Source organism: Phasianus colchicus, chromosome 6 (genome assembly GCF_987193195.1).
Source record: "Phasianus colchicus chromosome 6, bPhaCol1.hap1.1, whole genome shotgun sequence".
NCBI classification, from domain to species: domain Eukaryota; kingdom Metazoa; phylum Chordata; class Aves; order Galliformes; family Phasianidae; genus Phasianus; species Phasianus colchicus.
In genome coordinates this window covers 11838552-11859903 of record NC_143441.1, presented here as the reverse complement: position 1 = coordinate 11859903, position 21352 = coordinate 11838552, and the positions used below count along the sequence as shown (strand labels likewise).

The 21352-nt window shown below is 40.4% G+C and overlaps 1 protein-coding gene across 6 annotated transcripts in view; it reads right to left on the bottom strand.

The window, feature by feature from the left end:
• CPNE4 (copine 4) overlaps positions 1 to 21352 on the bottom strand; it is a 283000-nt gene that overhangs the window by 215867 nt on the left and 45781 nt on the right. For 5 of the 6 annotated variants that reach the window (XM_090142441.1, XM_090142443.1, XM_090142444.1 and 2 more), the window contains one exon: positions 18562 to 18629. The exons of the other annotated variant lie outside the window; for it this stretch is intronic. In XM_090142441.1, coding sequence (XP_089998567.1) covers positions 18562 to 18629 — 68 coding nt within the window. The remainder of the gene's footprint in view (positions 1 to 18561; positions 18630 to 21352) is intronic. 6 annotated transcript variants of the gene reach the window in all.

Genomic DNA, 21352 nt, shown 5'->3' with positions numbered 1-21352 from the left:
GAGCAGATCTGTGCCATCCCAGAAGGGCTGCATGGTGCCCAGTCTCCCTGTGCTGTGTCAGGCTGGGGGCTGTGACACCACACTGCAGCTCTTTCTGGAAGCAGGAGAGCAATGGTACATCAGAGGTCCCAGCTCAGCACTCTAGAAAAAAGAAGCCCAGCAAATCCTGCGGGAATGGTTTGAGCAAGATTTTCACAAAATATATTTGTGGCCCGGGTTTAGACAGGAACTCACCACTTGGGTAACTGAGAATGGAGAAGGGTCCAACCCTGCTCCGCACTTAGCTGAGTCAGGATGAACACTGAGATTTCTGTTCCCTATCTTCTGCTCCAGCACTCAAACCATACATCTCCATGGCATGGAAATGATAAGGGCCCTGAATATCATCCTGTAGTTACGTGCCCACACAGCTACGTGTCCTGCCTGTTTCCTCTGCTCACTGTCATTACCTAATAGACCTCTGGTATTACTGGAGCACCCTTTCCAGGACAGAGAGCTGCTACAAATCAGGACAGCTCTGCTACAAGTACCTGCTTCTTCCTCTGGGTGGCATCCGAATATCTTCAGTGGTCCAAAGCTGGTTCAGGATAATATTCCTGCTTGCCAACAGCAATCAGCATTGCAGTGCAAGTGCTGCTCTTGCTAAGCTCACATAAACCAGTCAACGTTTAAATAAAACACAAGATTTACAGCAGTTGGAATCAGCATCACTCCATCAGCCTTCTTAATTATGACAAAAGAAGATCTATCACATCTTGTGCCCGTGTCCTGTAGACGTTGCAGTTGTCAAAAAAAAAAAATGGGATGCAAAAGCACAGTTAAACCTCCCAGCTCTACAGCTTCACCAAAATCAAAACTTTATCACCAGGAGTAGTTTCCTACCTTTATATAGGTCTCAGTGAGACAGCTACAAACTGATAAACAGGAGTGAATCATCACAGTCACAGCACACAGAAGTGTAAATGCAAGCCAGGGTAACAGAGGCCACAGATGCAAAAAGCTTTCTGAAGGCCTCCACTCATAACCAGAGCAGGGCTGTTCCCTGTTTTTACACTGTCATGACTGTCATGCTTGTTTCTGGTAGCTGTATGGGCTGGCAAAGACCCCATCACATGGAGACAAGTCAGTGCAAAACCACACTAGTGTTGGTGTCTAAAGCTGAGCAGTTGATTGCCTTACTTACCTGCAGAGTGTTACACGGCCAACACTTCTTAAGTGTATGAAATATGAGAGTAAAAAACTCATTCTTTTGCTGATTTTAAAATACTTATTTGGGAGTAACTTATACTGTTCAGTTTCCCATATTAATTAGTGTAGCCTGGATCCATAACCACAATATGGCTGGATGAACTTAACCCAGCAACCAGCACTTGTAAATAGGGGAAAACAAATCTTCAGAAGCACATCAGGAAAAAAGCATCCTTTTTTCCTTCTTTTTTTCTCTCCTGCTTTAAAAGCTTTTTATCTAAGTTGCTGTCAGTTCTCTTTACAAACTTTCTCCTAACAATCTTCTACCAGACTTGTAACAGATTCTGCTTAGAAACTTCACTTTCCTTTCACTGTTTCTAGTAAAAATCCTGCTTTAGTTGCATTGGGAACCACATGCTTGCTCTCCACAAGTACTAGTGAAGGGAATCCTCTTGTTTTAAAGCTCAGTTATGTGGGAAAAGGCTGTGGTTCAAATAGTGCTTATCACATACTTTCAAAAAACCAGGTTCTTTAAGGTGTTTCCAGGGCTAGAAGCCAGGTACACTGCCCTGAAGCACAGCTCTAATCAATGCTCACCCAGGTACTACTCCAGTTCTGTATTTCCTCCTGTGAATTCGTTTTTAATTCCACATAAGCAATATTTGTTCTCTTGAAATCCACAGCTATGACTCTGTGTGTACAACAGTCATCCTGAGTAGGTGGCACAGAGATGGTTTTTCTTGTCATCAACAATGTTATTCTTAATTTTGTACACCGTTCTTACCATATGTCATAGATAGGCACAATAGAAACACATTGGCAGCTTTGATAGCATTCAAAGAGAAGGTGATCCCCCAGTCCAGGAAACCGTTCTAAGGCTCTGATCATTTCAGCAGCAGAATTGTAACCAGCAGTTCCCAAGAGCCCTTGCCAGAACACCATTGCCTTTACAGGCCTTGGGATTACTGGAATTACATATTTGAGAAAGTTAAAACAAGAGAATGATTTAAAAGCAAAGCAAAACAAACCTGAGGTTACAGCTATAATTCTGGATCCTGGTGCTTACCCAAATTAAGTAGGCAATCTTTTATGATGCACAACAGTATCTGAAGCCTTACAGTGGATAACCTTGAAATTCCTTGTTATTCGTCTCCTGCACAAATGTTCCTCTGACTTCTGAAAGCTGAGCTTCCCTTTAAGGTAAAGACAGCAACTGTACCCTCAATTCCCACAGCTGCCCACGCGTTGTTAAAGGACACATCTAAGGTTTTATTTCCACGGTCAAAGAAAACCTGTGTTTTTACTGCACAGCAGTTCAAAGTCACCAGATTACATTTCTATTCATCACTCCAAACTGTCAGGGAACACTGCCAACTTTACCTTCGCTACAGCAGGCCAATTCATTTGCAAGTAGCAGTGCAGGGCTTATCACTCCCAAATCCTCAGTATCAAAATTGTATCACACTTGTCTCCACCAGAACCGGTTGAAAATTTTACAGCTGTATTATTTTTTCATTAGAAAAATGCCTGAAACAAAAGTGTATCTATGACATAGAATAAACAATGAGGGAAATGATTTTATGATTTGGAAACACTCATTCAAAAGTGATTGTTTCAGGTTTTCATTTTGCTCCATTTCAAATTTTACTGCCTATTGCATTGTTGTTATCACGTGTAGTACAAAATGCAAAAAGCAAAGGAAAGCCTTCTGATATTTTTGTAAACAAATGCGTTTGCAATTGGCTTCTCTAAATACTTTTTTTTCCCAACATTTTACTTCCTTTGTTGGTGAAAACAAGGTTGGAACTTCCCATGGATATACTGGTCTCTGCTAATTATCTTTGCTGAAGTATAGTCTACATTTATTAATAATCCTGTGGGGGAAAATTCCTTTCTATTGTACAGCAAAAACCATTTTCTTCTGGATTCCATAATGAACCGTGCAGCAAAGGTGCCCTGTGCATTTGACATGCTATCTTATCATCTCATAAACAGCCATACAAGGCAGACAAAAATACTTAAATCCTCTTTCTTTCTTAGAAACTGGTTGAATGTTTTTCTATGAACAAGTGTTTTCATATGCACAGTATGTGGCAGTCCTAAGCAGACCTAGGTCTTGATGATCCTCATGGGTCTCTACCAACTTGGAATATTCTATCTTGGCTTCAATTCCTCATTACTTCAGGTATCCCTTAGCACAGTGGTATAAAACACCCATAAAGACATTGCTGCTGACAACCAAATGGGATACGGGGTAATGCAATGAAGGAGAAGGTACACACTGGCCTGAAGAAAGGCACTCTGCTGTCTAGCAAGGCTTCTTTGTCCCTGCAAAGCAATATCAGCTGGTGCTGCCACGTGGCACTCACTAGTGTCATGGCATTAGCTGACTGTAAGGAGCCTGAGTAGCACCCAGCAGCTCCCAGGAGACAGGAGTCATCCCAAGCTACAGACTCACAAGCAATAACTGCCACAGAAATTGATGCCACTAACTTGGCAAGGCTGTATTAACATCAGTATCACCTGCTGAGCTATCTGACATCCCTGAGATGTGTGACAAGTGAAAGAAATAAGAGTAAAGGAAGATACCTTGGTTAGTCCTCCCACCCTTGTTAGCCTGTCTCTGAAAAAGATGGTAAAAAGGGAATTCAAAGAAAGTGGTGAGTGTTGGTGATTGAGATACACAGAACAGCTTTAGCTTTACCCACACATCTTGCTAAGGGATCACCTTTTTGCCATAGGTGATACTTTTACCCTTTTCCAGCATATACAGCCTTCTTGTGTTCTTTCTCAGAGCCAGCCCTGCTTAGTGACATCGAGCCAATCGCAGGCAACAATAAAAATAATCTTCCCTTTAAATTCTTTAGAAAAAAATATTTAGATCTTCTACAGCCTAAAACTTCAAGGAAAATCCAATCCTCTCACATCCTCCCCAGAAAAATTACAGAGGATTTCTTGTAGATACAGTGACAGAGATGTATTCTCATAACAATATACTGCTAGTTTAGTGCCCTACTACAAGCCCTGCCAATTCCATACTCTTGAAATATTAGGAGTCCTCACGTTATCAAGACAAGTAGTCAGGGGAAGCTGTGCTTCAGTTGCTACAGCATCATAATTTTGGCTCCATTTACCCTTACTGAATCTTCAAGCCCAGCACAAGTTGCCAATGTGGCCTTTGACTGGCCAACAGACCGGAGATGTAAGTCCTTACCAACAGGTCAGATGCTGTCGTGGTGTCTGGTAGTGCTCCAAAATGGCACTGGTCAGAGTGCCATAACCATTCTGATTTTTCATGTTGTCCAAGGATGGACGATGCAAGATAACTATGCGTAGAAAGAAGCTGTTTTCAGCCTTTTTTATCATAGATGAATTTTAAAAATATGCTTAAAACACATAAGCTAACTATTTGAAGATTAAGGGAAAGAAGAAAAGAACATAGCATCTAAGTAGAGAAATTGTGCTTGTAAGTGGCATTGCATTATTGAAGAAAACTTCCCTTACAGCAATGGTAGAACTGGAAGGAACTATAGCTAGTGTGATTTGTTATACCTTGGTGGTGATTTCACAAGAATATTCTAACATATGAATAGTCTTACAGTCAGGTCTCATATTCCTTTTATCAGCCTCTTTTGTGTTTTGGCAGCCTGTAGCATATTTTGGTCTGTCCCCATTGAGCAAAGTAGAGGATGAGAAAAGGTCACAGCCTAAAACAAGCTGAGAATAATTGCTCCATCATAGTCTTTTTTTTTCCCCTGAATGAAACATGACATTTTATGATGAAACAAACATTGTTTAACTGCATTTGTTCATCCATGAATTAAGGAAGTGTAAAGATGGAGCTCTGTGCAACACTTTGTCCACACTGTCACCAAGATGTTCTCTGTCAGTTTGCCATTCTGGCTGCTGCCTGACAGATTTTTAGCTCCTCCATTGCGTGTGCACTTCTGTCACTCTGTCAAATAGCAATTGATTATGCCAGCCTCATGCTATTTTCCTTGGAACAGAAAACTCTCAAGCTTGTTCAACAATAAGTGCCTGTCCTTTCTCTCAACAATTGGCTGAGAGAGAAAAAGCATTTTCTGTTAGAAATAATGGCTTGCTTAAAAACACCCAGCTCCTTTTGTGCTGAAGCTTCACACACAGCAGGAGGCTACCTCTGCGCTTCGGCAATAAAAAGTCTCTACTGCCAGGGTCAGAGGTGGTTCTTTACGAGGTACCATGGTTCCTGGCAACACTTACAGCCCTGATATCATAGAAGATAGTTAATATCCCGTGTTCCCTGTATTCTATGGACTGTAATTTTTATTGGTTTTACGAGAATATGAATAAGGAAATACTGTACCAAATGGGAATTTATGAATAAATGTACACTCAAACCATTAATTATCTCATCTTCACAATTTAAAGATGCAGTTAAGCGTGTTTTCTATAATAAAGTAGTATTCTATTAGGTAAAATCATTTTTCCACTGTCAGAACAGAAAATTCTCTTGCATATATCCCTTATATATGAAACAGTAAAGTTGAGTTCAATATCTTCTGATGAAAAGACTCCCAGTTGTTCTGCACAGTGTCTGATAGAAAAGGGGGACTTACTAACATAGCTGATAAATTCCAATTTGATTGTTAAGATCCTTCAATATTTCATAGCACAAAAACATTGCCTGACTTGCTCCTGCATCCTCTTGCTCCTAAACCTCAGCAGCAACTTCAGTATGTCAAAATTACCTCCAGTGCAACTCTTGCAGCCATGCTGTCCTGAGATTTCTCTTTTTTTTTTCTTTTTCTTTTTTTTTTTTTTCTTTGCAATAATGTCTGCGTAAACCATAGCTTCCATCTTCTTACCCTTTGCTGTGGAATACCAATTGTGACATTCAGGGCATGAAGAGGGTACTCTGAATGGAAGAAGGGCTGGCTCCATTACTGTGGGAGAAGGAAGAATATCCTGGCCTATTTTGTCTCTTATGGGCAAAGCAGAAAAATCATTGAGGTTCCCTGCAGAGCAGCGAGGGATAAGTGTGGAGAAGAATTTAGTTTTATCAGCTGCCCTTGCAAAGCAATTAAAAAAAAGTCAGAACTAAATCCTCTAATTTCTAGCTGTGAACATTCACAGACAAGTCACAATGACATGTCTTACCACTTCTTCCAGCAGTTGACCCAGAAGCACCCACAGGTTTTCGTTCCTGAAGTTTGCAACAGTATTGGTACATTCACCTGCAATGCTGTCATTACACATCTGCTTTTGTCTTCACTCCACACTATTAAAAAGACTACTGGTGACCCAAAGCAGGTAAGAGAAGACAGATTTCCAGAGAATGAGTGCCAGAACAGACAGCTTCAGGAGCTCATAGATAAACGCATCAACAGGAATTACAAAATAATTCAACTGGTGAGAAATGGATTCTCTCTCCTCTCTTAAAATACAGGATTTATTCTCCTGAGCTTGAAGTAAAAGCATCATTGTTGCAGAAGCTGGCCAGAAGCTCCACTTCTGCAAGGCATAAATGAATGAGATTAACTGAAAACAAGTACTACAAGCAGCAGCAACCAGTTGAAATGGAAGCCTCTTGAAAAGGAACTTCGTAGTAATTAAGCGATCAGCAATTCCCTGTCCCATTCCAGATGACTGGAGAAGGTAGATGTGAGAGGACAAACAAGTAAGATCACAAAGAACTGATTCATTGAAAGGATCTGTTAACAAATCAGTGTCAAAACCCAAAGAATATTCATAGCTTGCAATAACTCCTCCCCGTCCACTGCCTGTGTGCTGAGCTCCCATGAACAACCAGATGGTCTCAGCCATCACCTCCTGCTTTGAGCACAGAAGGACTTGCTATTAAGCAGCTGATCCTTATTCAAGGAAATGAAAAGCTTTACATTTGGAAATACATAGCCACGCATAGAATGTGCAACACCCCAAAATGTTTTATGCTACATTTTTCACGTTCGGGCAGTGAGAGCTGTAACAAGGACAGACTAAAGATGATGCTAGATGCAATCTGAGCCACTCTGCTTGCTCTTTTCACTAGTGCTAAGAGAAGGACATCAACCACAGGGGCAAGAGTAGAAGAGGCCTTCAGTGGTAGTGAAAATGTACACTAAATGCATTTTTAAACAAAATAATGCACAAAAATTGTTCTTTGCAATTATTTTAACAAGCAGGATGCTACCTCGTTTCCCTGTTGTTCTTTCAGCTCTCCTAGCAACAGGAGAAGTGTTTAAAAACAGGTAGGACTGACATAAATTTGAGCAAATGAAAATACTCTGAGTAAAGTGAGAATAAGGTGAACCTTACAAGGAGGATTCTTACTCTGTCAAATTACGTGTGCTCTGCAGAACTTAGTGGGGATCAGCTGCAACAAAGCACATGACTTACAACCATGCTTTTCAGAACCTAGGTATTTAGAAGGACAGCAAATCCCAAGCAGTATCTGACACAATTAGGAAGAAATTTACAGCTCATTGTACATTACTCACCTACATTTTGAAGCAGTGTGGCCATCCACAGAGATAGGATGTTTAAACAAGACAAAGCATTGGACTGATTCAGCATGAAATTTCTGACATGCTGCTACTTAAGGTTTTCCCCAAAGTGCTGACTTTCGTATGAACTAAAGTCAGGTAGGATAAAAGTATAAAAATAAAAGGAAAAGAAAGGAACATGGCAATCTTTCTTAGATCAGTGTGTGTGCCTGTGGGTTTTTTTTTTTTTTTTTTTTTTTTTCAGCTTGTAATGGAGCTTCCAAAGATGAGGTTTGTGATGTCTCAGTGTTTCAGTCATTTTGTGTCATAAATAAAAGTATTGAGGATTCCTTAGATTTCCTGCAGGAAAGCTTTCCTTTGTACTGTGGCTAGCACTGCTGAGCCAATATTTTTCTGCATAGTTGCTGAAGATGGAGGATGAAGATAATGAGAAGGACTTCAAGGGCACTCTGATTTATACCTAAGTTTTAATGAGATGGGGTTACCTCCTGGTGTGCCTTTTTTAAACAACTTTTTTTGCAAGTTAACAAAACATTTCTGAAAGTCTACCCTGATGCACCTGAATTGTCACCTGTGAAGAAGATATTCAACTGTCTGCTAAAAGGATTTTTATGTAACACCTTGCTTAAATCAAAAATGTTGGCTGAAGTTCTAACTCCTGACCAAAGGGAAATGGTGCACGTGTGCTTCTGCCCCTCTGACCAGTTCTGAAACTCCATGCAGGGATCCTTCAAGAAATTCAGAAACTCATTGATTTCCCCTTTTTAGGCACTCTTATTTTTTTCCAAATCTTCTTTATATGTGCCTTGCCTCTTCTAACAAGTCTTGCTTCAGGCACTTCTGGGCTTCCATTTTCCACCCCCACTCCCCCTTTCTCCTTCCTGACCTCCCATCTGCTAACTCTTTTCAAGCTCTCTCTAACCCTAGGTTTGGCTTCAATTTCCTTTCCAAAATCTATTCAGAGCTATCAACGTTATCATTAATGACATATTTTATCATTGTATTAACAATCTTTCATCATGCATCTGCTGTACTGCTGCAGTCGATGAAGAAAATAATTGTTTTCCTGTGCATGAACAGTAAGTTGGCCAAACTCCAGAAACAGGTCTTCCCCAGGAAGTCTTCCTGCTAAAATACAACTTATAGCATGCAATAACCTGAACACTGTTGACCTTATTTACTGGGTTTTTCATAGCCACAGTACTTATCCTCTATTACAAACCCATCAGTGATGAATCACTGGGTTCAGCAGCTCCTGTCAAAAGATTTGCACTTGCTTTCTGGAGGGAAGCCCACTTCATCTGTTATCTGCAGACTGCCCTCAAGAGTCATCACTAGCTATAAGTCAGAGAAAGAGCCTATTATTCCTGAATGCCACACTCTACCCACGTGTCAGCTGCTGAAGGCTTTCCAGCTCCTTTGAGTCCAGATAATGAAAGTACTCAGCCTCTCCAAGACTCCCCAAGCTTGTCCAGAGCTCAGGACCACGTTTCACACCCCCCAGGGCTCTCAGCCCCAGTGATGCATCTGATGCCTAAGGGTGCCCTAATGTCCCAGCTTCCACCTGGGGATGGCAGCATGGGTCTTGCTGGTGAGGTCCTTCTCTACTGTGCTGGAGAGGTCCCTTAGGTCCTCGTCCTTTGGGTAGCAGCTGGTCCTTGCAGTTCCCTGACAGTAACCACTGTAAAACCTGTACGTGTCAGATTCTGAACAAGGAAAACAAGATTCAGTGCTTGTACAATTGCAAACATTCACACACTTTACTACCTGTGTTTCCCAACATTCTCCTCTTCTGCTTCACAACCCAGATCGCAGTCTGCCTTCATTCACCCAAGGATTTGTCCATCAGCTGGAACATTCCCTCTGCCCACAAGAAAGGACATTCACCACTCCAACCAACACCCCAAAATCTAGGCCGTGCCCCTGGCTGACCACCTCCATCCTGGTGCCATGGACTCTCCACACTCCAGAGTCAACCAAGCACCATGAGCCACTTACAAGGGAGAGCCCAGACACTGCTCGTGACAGCATGAAACCTGAGGGAAGCATGTTCCTACCTTGACTGGAATTTTCCTCTCCAGGCCATCTATCTCCTGCTTTCTTCTCTGTCACTCTTTCTGAGAGGGCAGTGCTGCAGGGTTTGCAACCTCCACTGAGCCACTTATCAGTCACATTCCCAGCCTATTTTTGAGCTTCTTTCTTGCCCCATGCCAACTGCTCTGCTAATGTCATCAAAGTCTGGGAAAAAATACCTCACCAACCTGTGTTTAAGATTTAGGAGATGATTCCTGTAACATAAAGATCCAGGCTTCCATGGCTTTATCCCCAGGGATACATACATGAATTTTTCCCTCTAGAAATGTAATACGTGCTTGTAACTTGTTTAGAACATCTCTACCTAAAAGGGCTTTCAGGCACATACAATGCCTGTCAAGTCAAAAAAATTCCCCAATCCTAAATTTTAATGGTTGAAACAATGGTTCTCCTTCCGGCCTGTGACACCAACAACTGAGACTGCCTGATAACTGCTCTCTACAAGTATTAATACAGAGTTTCTCCCATATCTAAAGAAATTTCATATCCTCACTACCCATCCTTACTGTAACTGGGGGCTCAGTTGGGGATAACTTTGAATTTTCTCCTGATCCCTCCTTCAATATTCATCTAAAATCAGTATTTTCTCTGCCTGACTCAGCACTCCTCTAAAACCTACCTGTGTTTACTGCCGTGCTTGCTGATTTAGTTCTATTTCCAGTGACCCCTATTCATACATCCAGCACAATAATCTCTTTCTAAGCACAGTCTTGGTAGTTGTCCCCATATATTCCCTCATGGTCTTTCTCTTAGAGATTATTTTCTCAGGTTACTTCCTCTCCCTACTTCTCATGCCTCCACTAATAATTTTCTTTCCCAGTCTTTTTATTTCTTCTCTTTCACTGGTTTAGTTTTCTGTCTATTATTATATACCTTCCAAGCAGTCTCCAGTAATTTATTCAGGGACCGAGAGCCTTACACATCCATTTTCTGAAATTTGCACTTGATATCCAAGTTTGACTGCCCTATAAAAATATATGCTAAGTGCACTGCATCCCGTTCGTTTTTGGGATCCAAATCAGTGTATTTACTGGTGTGGTAATTAATCTATCAAAAAAGGCTGATGGGGTCCCATCCTTTCACTACACCATGCGGTACAATTTAGGGAAATTATCTGCTTTAGGAATAACAAGGCTCACAATCTAGGAATATTATATATTATAACAAGTCTCATTCCAAATAAAATCAACCTTAAACATCTGGTCAAGAGCTCCCGTTGACCTACATTATTCCAGTCCTACTTAGGAACTGTTGAAGGAAAAAGATCATCAACTTCTATCGTCTTCTACTGTGCCCCCCCCAGGCATGAATCATTTCTGCTTCTCGCTTTGCCTTTGCTAACACTATACTCCTTTCCTCATATGTGAACAGTATATGCAACACCACCTGAAAATCATTCCAGCCTGGATCATGAGCTCTAATAATAGTTCCATCACCTTAGCTACCTCATCTGGGTCCTCTCTGTATGCTCCTGCCAATTTTTTCCATGATCACAAATCTGTTACTCAAAAATGCACTTTTACTCCCACTGGTCCTTCCAGACCTACTGTTTGTCTTAGAGGTACTTTTATATTTTGGGCATTTCTCCTGGTCTGGCCTGCCAGCAGGCTAAAAAATGCTTTCAGAGCTACTTACATCTTCCTTTTCCCATTCTGTCTTTCATTCACTCCCCTTCAATCGCGTGATCTTCTATCCCTTTGTCCTCTATCGCCACCCCGTGGCCCGATCAACATCTCAACACCCTTCTCGTTACCTTCCCATAGTTCCTTATCCTTGCATGTCTTAAGTGATTTCTCGTTTTCTGCCTCTAAAGCGAACATCACTTTCACTTGTCATCAAGCCACACTTCTTACGTATACCGTAATTATCTTGTAATGCGACGAACAAATTTACATACAGCTTCTCATTCCCTTTTCCTCTGTGTCTACAGAATAACTTTAATTGCAAGATTGTGTTATAATTAACAGACCACTGGCAGGCCAATTTTCTTGATCTACCAGGGTATACTTTGACACAATATTCAACCAATTTTTTCCATGTCAGTGAATCTCCCCAAAGCTTTTTCCAGTATGTAAATATGCATCCCAAGGGAGAACATTTTGGAATCTTCTCCTTAGAGGACTGTCCTGATTTCACACTGCACTTCAACTATTTCTTATAGCATAGCAGGACTTCAAGCCTGTCCTGTGTGACTCATATCCACAATCTTCTGATATGAACTGTACTCTAGTACTAGGTCTCAGTCTATTCTTGCAGAATCTCTCGACCACAACTTATAGATAGGCAGTAGCTGCATGGACTTGAACTCAAAACCTTACATACCCAAAAGTAATGTTGTTAATCCCCCAGATAACTGTCATAGTTATCCACAGAAAAGGCAAAAGGTCATTTGCAAAGTAGATTTGGTCCATTATTTGGTAAAAAAGAAAAAAAAGAAGTTATTTGCAGAAATTGGCTGCTGACTAAATTTCTTATTACCATGCTGACCTTGTAAATATACCTAATGTTACCCGGGCTGTACAGACCAAGCAGGGAACAGCACAGCTCCTCACAGATTGTAGAACACTGAAGTCCTGCTTTTAGGCTCCAGATGTCCTGCTTATCTAGGATAAACCACCTTCCTGAGAATGAATGTATGTTTGGTTAAGACTCTGAATTATCTGCTGGGTACCAATTCTCTCCTTTGGAAATAGTTCTTCTGACTATCACAGAATCATAGAATGAATCATAGAATGGCTTGGGTTAGAAGGGACTTCATCTCTCCCATCAGCCACTAGATCAAGTACTAGACCAGGCTGCCCCATCCAACCTGGCCTTAAATACTTCCAGGGATGGGGCATCCACAGCCTCTCTGGGCAGCAATGCCAGCACCCGACCCATCTCATTAAAAAACTGCTCCTGGACATCTACACTAAAGGAGGGGAGATTTAGATTAAAACCATTCTCTGTTGTCCAGTCACTATCAACCCATGTAAAAAGTTGATTTCCCTCATGTTTACAAACTCCCTTTAAATACTGGAAGGCCACAATGAGGTGTCCCTGCAGCCTTCTCTTTTCCAGGTTGACGGGCTCAGTTCCTTCAGCCTATAATTATAGACTACTTCCATATGCTTTTTTTCAATGGATCTTTCAAAACAAGTGATACAAAGACCTATAGTCATTATAATTACAACCATGCAATGATTCCTTCCCAGAGCGAGGCTAAACATCCTTATACCTTTGAATAATAATTGTACCAGAAAATCATCAGTAGTATTTGGAATGCGTACACACAAAGCACTTCGTCTAGGTTTAGATACCCACACACCACTTGCTCCCTTCCTTGGGGTAAGTTTTGCTGAGTATTGCTAACAGGAGTCATTTTCTGCCAGCATTACACCTCGTATTTGAAAGGTGAGCCATTCACATCTCTGCAGGGCCACCTCCTGCAGCCTCCCATCGAAGTGGCCTCTCCTCTCTGTGCATGTCCCTGTGCTTGGAGGGAAGACGTCAATTGGGATGGCGGCTGTTGACTGCTTACCACCTCTGAATTAAACATTGTTGCTGTTGTTTTATTAATGGTTATTAATTCCTGCTAACATCTTGACAAAAGCATTCTACGAAGACTGGCAAAAAAATTAGAAGGAACGAAGATGCCCACTCTTTTTTTTTTCAGTACAACAGAGCAAAGGAAGAGTTTACTACCTTCAGTCTGGAAATGCTACCATAACAATAAAAGCAGCAGTGCTCAGACAACTCCTTCCGTGTCTAAAGCTCTTTATATCCACTTTCAGCACAGCAACTCTTCAAACAGTGATAACAAAAGTAAGAAAACTGATTCAAATTCCCACTGAGAAATCACAAAACCCACAATTATCTTTCAGGAGCTCAAAATCTGTCCACGTTTGTGTGACCATAATCTGTGATTTTCTCAGATATGACTACAGTTGTTGTGCTTTCCCTTTTCCAACTAGATAGCTGATCTACGAATGAAAAAGGTAATTGTGGTCTAACAAGATATCTGGAAGAGAACTCAAAAAACAAAGATGCTGTCAAGTACTAACATAAGAAAAAAAACACCATATAAAGAACAAAGTCAAGACTCTGCCTTATGGTCTATAATTGTGAAAATGGAAGGTATCTACCACTGTCTCATAGAGATACTTTAAATAAGCTTTCCATATGCAGAGGAAGGCATGCAGATCCCAAGAAGACTTTTAAATATCCTCACTGCTGTATTTAATTGACCACTTACAAAAAATGTCCTTTACCTATTGATAAAACACAGACATAAATGTAGAAAACATCTCCCATTCTCAGTGCTACAGATACCTAAACAGGAAATCCTCATGACTTTGTTCTAGCCCTAAGCATGCTAGAATAGGACCCAGTGAATTGTTCACAGACAAACTTTCTGATGAAGAAAGTAACACATCTCCCCTCAACTCACATGACTTAAGAAAATGATTTGCTTGTTCTTCCCAGCTGAACTTACATGCTAATAGGGTCATTCCCAGAGATCTGTATGAATTACAGCAGATTGCAACTTTCTGCACATCGTTATTCTACCAGTGCACGAACAAGTGCTGCAAGTGAGTGGTAGAGGGATAACTACTTCAAAATAATTATGCCTGTGTGCAGGCTATTCCAGAAAAAGCATAACATTTTCCCAAATCATTATGTCTCTGCTTCCAAAACAAAACAGTTACTCTGAATTACTTCAGTTTCTCTTCTGCAGTAGATGGTTCACACAGAGAAGTATCCCAGTACAACTGTAAAATAATACTTTATGTCGATTCAGCCAGATAAGCCTTGAGCCTCCTGTCCATTTATCACACAGTTCTACAAACAGCATCTACTTAAGAGATGGCCAGCAAGTGCAACACCTTTCACATCACCTCTGCTTCACAAAAGCAGCATTTTCTGAGGCTCAGAGAATACATCTGGAGATCTGAAATGATACTAGAGCATGACCAGGTTATGCTGTTTTGCAGTTTATCATTAAAATTTTATCTGCCAATGGCAAAGTGCTGTAGGTTCTCTGAATGAGAGCAGAAAGCAAGTGCAGGACTCCAGGGCTCCTGCAGAACAGTCCTCTTGAAAGAGTGTGACAGAGGGGGACAAACAAACAGAAAATATTTTCTCTAAATTGGTAATGTTTCCTTAATACTACAACAATGCATAGTGTAAGTTACTCCAGACATAATTTTTCAAAATAGTGTTTCTCTTCTTACCCATTCCATGAGAAAAATGGATTACTTGTTTCATTAGTAAAGCAAATCAATGTGGTTTCACCAAGTTATTCAGTATATTAGTTTTAATTCATCTGGTATTAGCCTGACCAGGAAATTACCAATTATCACTGGCACGACAATGATGCACATTCATTCTCTATGCTCATTACCATCCCAGGATGGAGCTCTGCAACTCTTTCAGCTTTTATATAAACTATACAGTATAAAGAGAAAATTATATAAATTATAATAAATTTATTTATTATTATTTATTATTATTTAAATTAAATTATATATAAATTTCAGCTCCATAGAACTAGTGATTCCAAAAAGCAAGAAAACAACAGCCTCTGTTCACTGCTTGCAACTGCAGAGCTGTTATCTATTAAAGTGTGCTTGCTTATTTTTACTCTAAGGGACAGCCTGCGTTCCAAAGGTTTTAGAGAAACACAGAGAAGAAGTGGCTGGAATGGTAAATGGAGGCACTGTCTTTTATTCAAAGTCTCACAGCAACTCAGCAGCACTGCCAATAATACGAGCCCTTTTCAACTCACAACTCACGTCCAAACAACTAGACTATCCTGTTTCTAAGAGGGGCTCACCATTAGAAGTCTTGAAAAAACACTTCAATTTCTTCATACTATATAGCTAATGGAGACCACAGATGGTGTCTACAGAGATATTCTTAACTGCAGAAAAAATAGGGAATGTCCAGACAGAACATCACTCTGAAATCAACCATTATTCTAGGACTACATTAAGGGAGGTTGAAAGTTCAACAGAATGAAACTTCTGAATTTCTTACTCCACGAGATATTCTATTAGTGCATACAGACTGATGAACAGTGAACACCTACAGAGGCACCCGAGAAAACTATGCCTAACTGTGACAAGGGTTCTTCTTGAGCAAAAGGTAATAAGTAAGGTGCTAATCCAACAGTACACTGAAGTGCAGACATTCCTGTCATGCTCCCTTTATTCTCCATGCCCAATAATATTTGTGCTCCAGTTTAGAGTTTTGAGCTTGTATAACTGGGCAGCACTCTGAATGTGATGTAGAGAGCTCCTCATTGGATGTACTTGATTTCTCTGGACATTCCCCAAACCTGTATCCTCTGAGGATACAGTCCAATGTATCTTTGTAATATATCATTCAAAATAGCTTAAAAAATGCTTCATTGTCACTTTCTGCTGATGAGGAGCTGTTTCTTTTATGTAAAATGTCAGTATGCCAATACTTCATGATTGAGACATGTTGGAGATGTTTTCTTCCTCTAGTCAGCTATTTAAAATAGCTAGTGATGTGTGATGAGTATTTTTAGAGGCTGTCAGGAGATGCTATTTCTGATAATACCATATGTCTATTTTCCCTTTCCACACAAGAAGACAGTGATGCTGGATTGAAAGTGTTTTCCTCCCAAATGGGATGTCTTTGGGAAACATGAGAAGTGACAATGCATGCACAAGAGAAATAAGATAATGTAACAGCACCTGTCATATGCTTCCCTCAACATTTAGTTGAAAGAAAGAAAATTTTTCATGGTTGATTTTATCAATGGCAGGTTTGACTGATCTCAGTCAGACCTCATGCACTTTCCTCATTAGTGTTGTTACTGGAGTACAAAGAACAGTCTCCTAATAAATTATCATTCTAATAACAGTATCAGTATGACAAAGTAGCAGAGAAAAGCTGTAATTTATGAGCTGTTTTTTCATGAGCGAGCTGTAGGTGTACGGAGTAGGAGTATAACACAGGCACTAGGACTGTGTTGTGATTCATATTATAGACTTTAACATAAACTAAGAAGGAAAATACATTTATTAGGAACAAAACTGAGCCCATCATTTTCAGGGACACACAGAAGAAGAAGGATAAAGACCTTTTCCTTCTTTGATTGATGCGGCCCCCCTTCCCAACCAGTTTTGGAGAGGAGAGAGCATCCTGGACCTAGCAGTGTGCTCTCTCTGCCCACGGGTCTTACTATCAACAATTAACATTGTGCCAAATGCTGTAGCTTCTCTGTCTTTGCTGCATAAGATCAAATGCAGTAGAAAGCTAAGCTGGGCTGTGCTTTGTTCTGTAATTAAAGAAAACATACAATTGAAAGAGTTTTACTAATGAAACGAATGAAACAAAGCCCCAGGAAAACATCACTACAAGATGACTGCTAATGTCTCTGGGAACAATAGCTGGCACAGACCAGAGATCTCCTAATAACTCCAGTAAAAAGAAAATTACTGAAAAAAAGGCAGGATCTGGCCATGACATAAAAGCCCTTCAGTGTATTAGTGTTATTGGGGTCAAATCCAGCACAGCAATAACGACAAGGTACGTGATGACTTATAAAAAGCGCACAGGTACTTCTGGCCTGGTCAGCCCTTACGTGACCGAGCAGTTGTATCACAAATAGTCCTTCTTCTTTCCAATTCAATCCCGAAGGACTGGACAAAAATGGGCTAAAAGGCTATTCTGGCAGATAAGGAATGAGCTCGAGGAGCAATGTGACCTGTAGCAAGGTGCTCTAGTTCTGACTGCTAAAGTTTAAATACAGCTCCCTATGAATTCCTCCTGACGCTCCATGGACTTCCTTGGAGCTACAGTAGGAATGAACTTAGTCCATTGAGTCAAAAAAATCAATAGTTGAACCAGAAGCTAGATGAAAAATTGTTCCACATTGATGGTAAGTAAACAAGTAGAAGAAACCTCCCATACGAAGCCTCCATAGTTACATACTTCCTGAAACAGCAGCATTGCTCTTCCCTGACATAGTGCTTTATCTACTCCTAACTGTGGATTTTCAGATAGTGAACAGAAAATAAGTCACTAAGATACTCAAGAACACAAACATTATGCATAATATCGAATCAAAACATTACAGACTTATTATCGATCCATTATACAACTGTAGCCATGAAATCTTAAGATACAAGAGTCCTGTAACTGACTTATCACATAAAATGTGTTCATACTACAATATAATATATACAATACAATATAATACAATGCATTCATACTAGCCACATTAGATAAAAAAATATTCCACGGGGGACAAGGCAACCATGTATAGTCAACAGTCACAAGCAATGCCTCTTCAGCTCTCAGTTTTTTGGTGTTCAGAGTTGCTGTTAGTCTCAATCAGCTGGTGGAAGAGCAGAGCCCCAGTGCAGAGGGGCAGGAGCTGCAGGACTGTCCTCTACTCCAGCAACTGAACCACCAAGTGCTTGCCCAGTGTCATTAATCTGCCTATATGCAGTCAGAGGTCTTATTGCTCTACTCAAATAGAAATTCCTGTGTGCTGGGCGCTGTTTAAAACCAGTGAGAGCTTTGCCCAAAGGGCCTTGGAGTCTTACATAAAACACTGCCAGTATTTCAGTGATGCTCTACGCTCACTGGAATCTGTTTCTCTGTTAAAGAGAACTGAGGCAGGTACATCGAATTGATTTTAAGTGAGAATTAGGTGAAATGTTTTCATCTTGCCACCATTCCCCACTCAAGATGTGGCCTAAACTGAGTTATGTACGAGAGGAACCTCCGTCACTTGTTCAGATCTTCTCACAGCTCAGAAAAGCAATTTACTTACCTCTTGATTTTCCTTGGCAAGAGTGAGAGAGTTCAACCCAGAGGACACAGGAGACAACAGCTGCAGGTCTGTGGAAGGGAAAATAAGTTGCAAGCACCAAAGAAACGTGTGACTGTGGATGCAGACTTTCCTGCAGGATGTCCAGTTTCTTCCACCAACACAAGATCTCACAAATGAAATTTGCTAACATTAAGTTGCCATGTTCATAAAACTGTAGGGGGTTTCAGTACCACAACAGCTGAAGTTCCTTGCAGGGAAATTCATTCATCACTTTTTAAAATCAGCTGAGAAGTCCTACAGATCTGCAGTATGGTCAGCTGCCAGCTGCTAGCAAGCATCAGCATGATGCTGCCAAGGCAGCAGGTGAAGAAGCTGCAGTAAAAAATGACCTGCAGTTTGTATTTCATGCCCCTTGTTGGTTTCTAGTCAAGCTCAGAACAGCGTCAGTACTCAGAGGAGAGGGAGATGATGAACTGAAGAAGATATGGAGAACTAAGTCCTGGGATAAAGTGAGAGTAAAGGAGATGTAATCATTGCAGAGAATGGGAACGGGTTTGTAAGAATTTTGTGAGAAATATATGCTTAATCAGTTTCATAGCTTGCATAGTATGTGCAGCTCTTTGGGATAGAAGTGAGAGTCCTTCATTGTATGTAGTACAGATAAAAGATAAAAGTTTAATAACTGACCCAATAACCAGTTTCTGCCGTTCCATGTCTGCCTTCTTTTTCCTTCCACAAAAGCCGAGTTTTTACTTGTGTGTATATGGTAGTAATGTTTACAAATTTTCTTGTCCAGTGAGGAAGTCTCAGGTGTGTTTCTACTTCTAAATGACTCTGCACCCAAAATTTCTGAATGATGCACTCCATGAAGCCAAATTCCCAGGGCACATCCTGCCCTCATAGGTACCAAACAGAGCGAATGCAGCCATCACAGACACGTGCTGCACAGTGGATATGCTTTATACTCAGTACCATTCCTTATGAGATCTGATTCTCTCGTAAACAGATTTCCACTTTAATTGTTTTATTTTATTGTTCCTTCACAGATTAGTTTCTTTCTCTTTATTTCAGTGGGCTTTCATTATTAATTTCTGAAGATGAGTGAGCTGACTGCAGTGATATTCTCTTATTAGATCACCCATTCAATCCACTGATCTTACAGGATTAGTCCGGAAACAGGAGAGTACACACTATTTGATTTTGGTCTTTCAGTCTCCGGTGCATAGCTCAGATTCACTAAAAGGGCCACTGCAACTTAATTACTCACTGAAGTCAAGGAGACAAATGCTGAGTAGTGATGAACTGCACTTTTCCCTGAAGTACCCACACCAGCAGTCAGCATCTACTCAGAAGTGCTTTACTGGTTCTTCTTCTGTCAGGGGATAAGCTGCATCACATTATTTTAAGGGGCAAAGTACTTTTGTCTGACGTTCCCAAATCCCTCAGCATTTCAGAGTGAAGGAAAACTTAATTTCTCTCAATCATCAACAAATTCCCAGCACCACTTGCAATCTTCCTTCCACACCCCTCCACAAGTGCACATACACACAACAAATTTCTTCTTAGTTGTGCCAAGTACAATTTTTAGTTGTACTTCGTACGTAGTTGTAAATGTACCATTTCTATTACTGCTGGGGGAACGCGCTTTTCTCTGACCTAAAATTTCTAGTTCTCCTATCCCACATTTCTATTTACAGACATTTGTTTTAAAAATTAAGCCAGTGCTATTCACAATGTGACAGAGTGATTCTAGAAGTGTGACTGTTATCCAGAGAAATCTCACCTGTCGAAGCTCACCTTAACAAAAACATATAAGATACACTCATGCTGTTAACCACATTGCAAAATCACAAGGGTAAAGTATTCCAGCATCCACAACACCTTTAGACACAAGTGGTTTGTTTTTGCTTTTTTCCATTTTTCAGAAATTCATGGAAGTGTTTAGGTTAGTATCGTTATATCCGGATCTAGGCTTGCACTTCTATCTTAAAACTGCTCAAACAGTTCAGTCATAGCTGTCTGACAGCTTGTGAAGGAAGTTCATTACTACCTGAACGCAACACAAGCCTCCTATTAGAAATGACGTATTGGAACCATCCTTCTGCCATTTTGTATCAAGAGAAAGGATTTGGAATACATGAATGCTTTCCAAGCCTGTGGGAGAACACTTTGCGGAGCACGAGAGTAATCATCATTCAAACCAAAGTCTGAGTAGGATTTTTTCCTGGTATAATCACAGCAGATAAACTTCCTTTCAATTATTCACCAATTGCACAGCTAATGGCGGTGACTACGCTGAAAAATAGCATTTTGTAGCTGAGAATTCGCTCTATCAAATACCATTATTATGCTCTTTGCATCTATTGTAGTTTCCATGGAAATAAATAGGAGGCTTTACTTTCAGAATGACCTATATATCTTAAAAATAAAAAACAGTTAATTATGCCAATGAATACTTGTACTTCTTTCTAGAGACATAGTATTTCAGTGATGAGCTCACAAACTTTTAAAGGACGCTGGCTACGAATGGATCATTCACTGCATCACTCTCATAATGCAGATTCTCAGATGAACAGTAACATTTACTTCTCTGAGGCTATTAGCAGAGTTCTCCCTTTCTCATTATTTCAAACGTGGCCATATGTCATGAATGCACACATCTCCAGATCTCCCAAAAATCCAATCAAAAACCCAAACAAGGGTCCTAAGCATATCTAACAGTATACCTTACATTACCTCTTACTAACTATTGGACTTTGACTAAGTACACACACAGTGCAACTCATATATA